The 8,373-nt window shown below is 35.0% G+C and overlaps 1 protein-coding gene across 1 annotated transcript; it reads left to right on the top strand.

The window, feature by feature from the left end:
- The first annotated feature begins 3,504 nt into the window (after nucleotides 1-3,504).
- On the top strand, nucleotides 3,505-4,302 carry LOC145038622 (uncharacterized). The gene has a single exon (XM_078986925.1). The coding sequence runs from the start codon at nucleotides 3,592-3,594 to the stop codon at nucleotides 3,913-3,915; it is 324 nt and encodes a 107-aa protein (XP_078843051.1). The 5' UTR covers nucleotides 3,505-3,591; the 3' UTR covers nucleotides 3,916-4,302.
- Nucleotides 4,303-8,373: the final 4,071 nt, after the last annotated feature.

The raw sequence follows: 8,373 nt of genomic DNA on the forward strand, positions 1-8,373 counted from the left end.
AACACCAAAATCAAATGATGAGTGAGAGGGAAGGCAAAATTCGACTAGGGTTTCTTCTTGGAAGCAATGGACAAAAAATTGGAGGTCAGGGGACCTTTTAAATAGCTATGACTGCTAGGATTTTCAGGTGGAAACCCTAATTCCTTGCTTTGGCTCCAAGCAGCCAAGAAAACCTCTTTCTAGAAGGCCTTGGACGATTTTTATAGGGCCTCATATAGATTTCGTCCAACCCTTTCAAAGGGAGTCCATCAGCCCTGTTTGTAACTATCAATGATTTGCAAAACTAGTTCCCGTACTTTTAATTAGTTCTTTTAATCCCAAAATTAATACAAAATTAATTTCTGATTAAATACTAATTAAATAATATGATTTCTAATTAATATATTAATATTATAATATATTAATACATCATTAAATAATCTCTCTCTCTAAAAGTCATCATGTCAAGTTGCTATGGTGAAGACAACCTAAAAGGAACATACTATTATCAAATCAAGTACACACCGATTATAGTTATGAGCTTAGACACCTAATCCAACAAAATATTCTTCCATTTTCTTGCAAATTCAAAGCTCATCTTCTCCAAGCCTTCAAATAATCAACAAGCCTACTCCATGCGTCATCTCCATTAGTTATCAAATGGGATAATGACTTAAAAGGATAATATATTTTTCGATTTGTACACATTTGGTCACTGAGTTTTTTTTTTCGTCCACATTTACCCCTTCAACTTGTTAAACTGTACACATCTAGTCCTTATGACCGGTTACTCCAGGTTAGCTAGGAAAAATGACTTATTATGGTAATATATTTCTCATTTTGTACACATTTAATCATTAATATTTTTGTACACATTTAGTCCTTCATTTTTTTTTGTTTCAAAATAAGTCATTTTTTGTTTTTGTACCAATTCAGTACTTATGAATGATTTATTTAAGGTTTTTTCTCACGACATCTAACATGAGACTATCATTGATGACAGGGAAGATTCTATTTGGGTGCCCGCAGTGGCACCGACAACCCCTGCTTTTTCGGTACGCAATGTAAATTTTTTGATATTTTTCGATTTTTTTTTCTACTTACCGGCAACACCTACTACCAAATCCTACGTCCGTCCCCGATTGATGAGGTGTTTGGGGCTATTGATGCTTATGTGCATCGCGACCTCGACTGCTTGGTTGCATAGGTCTTGTGGTTTGGCTTAGGTTTTGTATTTCGAACGTCGTAACTTCTTCATACGATATCTAATTTTAACGATCTTTATGTCTACGTGTTCGTTTTTTAAGTCTGTTATAACTTTCATTAAGATTATTTTTAAGATTATTCCTGTTAAAATATAATATGTTTTTATTTACGATTTTATAAAAAAAGCATCCATAAATGCATTCATAAAAAATGTATGGATATAAAGATCGTAATTAAAAAAATATATTACTTTTTAATGGGAGTAATCTAAACGAAAGTTGTAGTAGACTAAAATACAAACACATAGATATAAAGATCATTAAAATCTAAGATAGTATGAAAAAAATACGATGTTCAAAACACGTGACCTAAGCAACCAAGTAGTCGAGATCGCGATGGACATAAGCATCAAAAGCCTACAACACCTCGTTAATGATTGATCCATGTAAGATGTTGTGAGAAAAACTTAAAGAGAACGTTCATAAATATTGAATGAGTACAAAAACACATATATATATATATATATATATATATATATATATATATATATATATATATATATATATATATATATATTGCAACAAAAAAAATATGGACTAAATGTGTACAAAAATATGAAGATTAAATGTGTACAAAATGAGAAATATATTACCCTATTAAGATATTTTTACCGTTTAACCTGAAATAACCGGTCATAAGGACTGAATGTGTACAGTTTAACAAGTTGAAGGGGGTAAATGTGAACAAAAAATAAACCTAGTGACCAAATGTATACAAATCAAAGAATATATTACCTTTTTAAGTCATTATCCCTTATCAAACCCATAATCCTTCTTGTCTTCCAAGTCCATATGGCTCCTAAAGATCTCGCTCCGCTAATCTCCTTAAAATCTACAATTATGCTCACGAAACTAGAAAATACCCTATATAGTAATAAAATAACAAAAAGAAAAATACGCATTAAAATTAACTAAACTATAAATGAAATATGCTAAAATAAACTATAAAAAAAAAGTAAATAAAAGGAAACCATCAACAAGATAGAAAGTGGACCGTATTTGGGAAGCAAGCGGTGGAGACATATGATTAGAGGATATTAGGTGAATAGGCGATGGAGGGACTGAAGTTGCCAACCCCTCAAAATACTATGGGCAAACTCTGAAGTGATAAAACTTAACTATTTATAAGATCATCCACTTTTACACCTTGTTCCTGAGTTTTTAGTAAATTCAATAAATGAAAGAAAAGTAAAATATTGACCGAAAGAAAAATGAGGGGAAGAAAAATTTCCCTTATTCCGTGTTCCCAAGTTCGAAATAAATGAAAGAAAACTTTTAAACTTTTGTGTTTTCTTTCAGAATCCATCCAATTTAGAAACAATATATAACTCCAAAATATTTTTCTTCCCCTCATGTTCCTTCTATTAATTAAATTTGGGAACATGATTTTCTTTCCGACATCTTTCACATTTTTTTAATATCCATCTATATTGATGCGTAAATAGAACTCAAGAACAAATCACTTAATAAGTATATATAATGAGGTTGCTTATGCCCCATGCCTATTGAATGTCTTCTTGAACTAAATAATTGGGCATTTTTTATTTACATATTTGTTTATTTTTGATGTATTTTTTCAATTTATAACTAAGAAATTTGTGCATTTATATATTAGAAATTAGATATACAAATAGTCAAGAAAAACAATTATGGGCTCTAGAAAATTTGGACCATAGGCGGTGACTCATACTGTACAGGTCTAAGGCCGGCCCCGGTGACATCCCCTCCGCTGATCCTGCTCCCCATGTAGCTGTAAAGAGCCTTTTCTTCGTTGACTCTATTAAATCACCATTGTTAGGGTTTCAGATTTTATTAGAGAAGAATGGTGGGGTTGAGAAAGTGTGAAAGAATTCAACAGTAGGGACAATTTTAGACTGTGTGGTGGGTGTTTCTTTGGGGTTTACAAAGGGTCGCCGTACATACGACCACCTTTATATGATTAAAATAACAACAAAAACAAAAACTTAAATGAAAATTGAATTAATTATAAATGTAATTATAAGAAGTCCACGTCACCAATTTTCACACAATGTATGCCATGTCAATAATTATGCACATTAATAATACAAACCTTAATTAAATATGTGAAATAATTGAATGGTGTAACTCTATAACACAATTTTTTTTGACATTTAATTTTAAATACATATATTAACACCTTGATCAATATTCATCTCTCTTTCTTTCTCTTTCTCTCTCTCTCTTCCCCCCGAATAATACCTTAAAAATACCCATCATTACCCTATAAATAACGCCTTTAGAACTTCTCTCTCCCATCTACCTCTCTCTACTCGTTTTCTCATTCATCTCTCTCTCACTCTCTCTCTCTCTCTCTTTGAGAAATTAAATGGATCTTTATGGCAAGCAATATGCTTACTCAAAGATGGAAATGGAGGATCCAGAAGAGATTAAGAGCAGAAAAGCGCAATTCTTGATCTATAAATCGTTGGAGAAAGCTGATGATTCGATCCGAAAAAGCAGAAGACCATCTTGGTTGAAAGTTCGAATGTTCAGATTGAAGATCAAGTTTGGAAAGAAGATGAAGAAGTTGAAGAAAAGCATATTGGTAGTAAGCAGATTTGGAGCAGCAAGAGTTGGCATTCTTCAACAATGGAAACGCATGTTTACTGTTCGACAAGCAGTTCTCAAGATCCCCACCATCATTCAATAACCACTTTTGCTTTTTATATATGCTTCTTCCAAATTTTGGCTTCTTCTTCTTCTTCTTCTTCTTCTTCTTCTTCTTCTTCTTCTTTATGTTTATTCAAATATCAGATTCACGCCTTTACTTGAATTCCTATATATATTCTCCTGTAAAATTTCGATTTGAGGATGTTCATCTAAGAGAAATGATAGAACTCTCAACTTGGTAAAACTTTTGGCGATGGTCACTATGCATTATTGATGATTTATGGTTATTATTAGCAGAAATTATGTTTGATTGTATTGCATTTATTGTTGTATATTTTCTATCCCTTTATTATAGGGATCTAATTGTAATCTCCCATATATATGCCTGATACAGTGAATGAGAAGGATACCAAAGATTAGTTATAAATAGCAAGAGCCACAGATACAAATTCAGAATCTGTAGTTATAATTATGCATTTGATGATTCCATAGTTATTACAAAAAGAAAATCGATGTTATTTATTTTGCTTCATAAGAAACAAACAACTACAATGATTTGAATTTCAAGTGTTCCGTTATATGCATTGTATGCCGTTAAAAATTATGTCATTATAAAAATCACACTTTCTGCCAAGCAAAAAGACATACGATTTAGTATGACTTTTATTTAATGAATATGATAAGTTTGATGGGTTACAATATTTAGGTTTCTATTTTTTATTAAGTTCTTCTTGCACACACAAAGTGGGAAGCATGTCAAAAGTCAACCAAAAAATGAGATATGAAATCGGCAAAATATATAATTGCATATTTCTCATAAATTTACAATATGCATTTAAGTGGTTTTGATGCTACCTTGGATGATGGAGGGCTTATTCAGCGGCTATCTTATTTCGGGTCATATGGACCATATAATAGGACAGTAAGAGTTCGAAGTATCTCTCGGATGGTGCGAGTAAGAATGGATTAATGTTTATGTTTGTTAAAGAGGGTCTTGTCCCCTTTTGTATCGTGGTCTTTGGATTTTACAGGCAAAAAGACATAAATATGAAGCATAGTACGATTGATGTTAGCTTGTAGCCAACTTTGTACTTGGCATGGAATGGATTTAATGTCTATAAGATTTTTATGGGAAAAACCGGCTATAGACATTTTTTGGGGTTGAATATCAAAATATAGACATAAAAAATTAGATTTTCGGATATAGATATGGATTCCGCGGATGTAAGCTATGAGGCTCCGTGGAATGAAAAAAATCATAAATAAATTAGTGTATTTAAAAATAAAAATAAAAAATAAAAAATAAAAAATAAAAAATAAAAAAAAACCTTAAGATCTATTCCGCGGAACTACCACTGAGTAATGCACTTGTTCCATAGAGGTAATTCCGATGAATGGATCTTCAGGAAAAAAAATCACCTCTAATGATTCTTTTATGTAAAGATCTCCGATTAAAAGATCAATTTTTTTTCTACCTCATATTCATTACAAAAATTGTCAAGAAAAAAATCATACTATCATAATCTTTTCTAGAAAATAATTAGTTGGCGAGTCCAGGACTAAACGTTCCAACTTACATGAAACAGGACTCGATGAGTTCAAGGATGAACTCGGCGAGTCATGAGCAAAAGGTCCCGATTCTATATGAAGGAGAACTCGATGAGTTCTTGAAAGAGTCAACGAGAAGGATCGAAGTTCCAGCATTTTGTGGATTATGGAACTCGACAAGTTGGTGGACCAACTCGACGAGTTGAGTCAACTAGATGTTGACTTTGACCAAAAGTTGACTTTGACTTTAACTTTGACCTGAATTGACCCTTGAAAGGGTTAAGAGTATGAAATGGTAATAAGGAAGGTTATTATGTGTAGGGTTTAAGAGGAGTTTGTAAGATCCTGAAACGGATCTTACCAGTGATCAAACAATCAAGATAATCAATAATAACAAGAACGAAGTAGAAACAAAAATCTAAACAAGCTTGCACACGCTTCTATTAGTGAAAATGTTTGGTACAACTTGTGGAATAGCAGTCGAAAACTTTGTGGAATCAACAACCATTAAACGACCTAGCTAGCCTCTATTTATAGTGAACTTGGGTCGGCCTTGGGTTTAAGGCTGTAAACTCACAGTCTAGCCGTAAACTGTTATACAAACTACCAAAATTTCATAATGACACAAAAGAACCTATTACAACGAAAGCATAGACCAAACCATTAATTAGACCCTTCAATCTCCCATTTTGTTTGGTGCTAGCTTAAAGTTAATCTTTGTCAATTATCATCACATCTTCTTGCCCCATTGCCCCATTCCACATGCACTTGTTTATGATCTCAACAACCATGGATGTGTATTCCTTCGCGGCTGACTCAAATATCTCCTCAGCAACTTTAATCTGATGAAGGCTTACATGATGAATGTCCCATTTCCTAAACTAGAACAAATCCCTTCTATCATACAGATGGATGCATCCCTCTTTTAGTTTGATAACAGCAGATGTTGTAGTTTCATCGAATACCCAATAGAGCATAAAGCTTAGGGATCCATCCGGGTAACTTTGAAGCACGGGAATTTGTTTGACCTAATTTGTTGCAAGCCACATCACCATCTGAAGTGGATGACCAGATTTGGGATCAATGATGTCAGGATAATGCTTTATTACAGATTCAGCAGTCTTCATAGATGGAAAGCCCTTCTTCACTTGATCTTCAAGAAAGTGTTTGAACTTAGTTGCTTGTTGATTATCTGAAGGGTTTGAAAAAGGAGATTGGGACAGCTCTGAAAGATCCACGCTGGTCCAAGAATTAGAATCATGACAATCTTTATAGAGCTCCGTGTTGCCGCTCTTTCTCCGCACATTCCACATATTTAGGGTATCATGAAAACCCTAAGAGATGATTCCTGATCGATCACCATACGTGTCTCTAAACCGTACGGCCTCGAGATCCGTAACAGTGATTGTGGATTGATTCCTTGGTGCGTTTTTGTCGGAACTCCTCTTGAACAAGAGTTGTCCCTTCTGAGCAGCTTTAGCTTGTCTGTCACGAATAATCTCTGCAACATGTGGAGCATGAGCAAGCTCTTCTTCAAAACGGTCTATGACCCGTGAAGTCTGAGCAGTTGGCACGGCAATAGGATGAGCCTGAGAATGGAGATTGATTCTATACTCATCTGTAGATGTTTTATATTTTTCACCAAGATCTTCTTCAAGCTTCTTCTTTAAATCAAAATAGCTGGAGGTCAGAAGATTAAAATGAGCATCAATCACAGAATCATATTCTCTTGAATGACCTTCTCTAAAAGCAATTCCTTTGGCTTTAGAAGAAGGTGCAACAGTTTGTTCCTGGGCAAGATGCAAGGCCAAACGCACAGAGGCCTCATCAAGATCTGCCCTTGGAGTAGAAAATCCTGGTGGAGCAGAGGAGCCACTGCCTTCAAAAATGGTGCTAGGGCCTTCACGTAAAGGCTCCATTGATACAATAGCAGGAGTAGTCGTTGGCGTAATCGGCAAGTCGTGAGTCAAGCTAGAATCCAGAGGCCCAAACCTAGGATCACGTCTTCTTCTTTTGGATGGAGGTTGCAAGGTCTGATCTTTTGTGTGATCACCCTGAATTGGTTCAGACGTAGTCGAGGCACTGTCAAGGGGAAGAATCCCTGACACTGTAACCATTGGAGTTAAAGAACCAACCACTTGCTCTTTAGAAATGGGTGTTGAGTCAAGAACGTCTTTAGTATCCCTTATCTCCGTTGCTGGGAGAGAAATATCACTGATATTATCCAACAAAGTGTTGAGGTTGAAATTTGACAAGAAGTCATCATTGCTTCCAAAATTGGTAAGAATTTCATCTCGATCAAAACCAGTAAGGTCAAGGTCTTCATATTGATCAGTCTCAGTCGCATTCATGGAAGACCCTTCATTGTAGTCGCTTTCAATTCGAACTGATCTCAGGTCATGCTCCTCAGCTATAGCCACATTAGGAGCAGTTGTCTCCTCCCCTTCTTGATCCGATACAGTGATCACATCTCCTTCCGAGATCACCTTTTCTGATGAAGTGTGTTCTGAAGATATTTTATCAGAGGATCCATGGGACTCGAACGCCTCATTCGGCTCAGCTAATCGTCCGAATTTGACTAATGGATAAAGTCCTTGAAAAGTAACCTTTCCTTTGTGATTTTGTTTAATTAGCCCAATAGTGTGAGGGTTTAAGGACTTCATATCAAGTGTATCACCTTCCTTCACCATGTCAGGAAATTGTTTGTTGATGAAGAGCTGAATGAACCTAGGATACATCAAGGTATCCTGAGTGATGGCATTGATGTTGACCACAAATTCATCCATAATAAACCTTGAAAAACTGAAACCAATTCCTGCAGCGAGAGAAATTATAGCTCCGGTGTTTCTCAGTGATATTTAATTTGCACCAGACCTCCTGCTGGAGATGCAGCTCACGAACACATGGGCTAGAAATCTCCAGTAGGGTGGCAGAAGCTTTTTCATCGTAG

Source organism: Lactuca saligna, chromosome 4 (genome assembly GCF_052625555.1).
Source record: "Lactuca saligna cultivar CGN05327 chromosome 4, ASM5262555v1, whole genome shotgun sequence".
NCBI lineage: Eukaryota > Viridiplantae > Streptophyta > Magnoliopsida > Asterales > Asteraceae > Lactuca > Lactuca saligna.

Coding starts and splice junctions, on each gene's coding strand:
- LOC145038622 (XM_078986925.1), top strand. CDS start 3,592: ATGGATCTTTATGGCAAGCAATATGCTTACTCAAAGATGGAAATGGAG.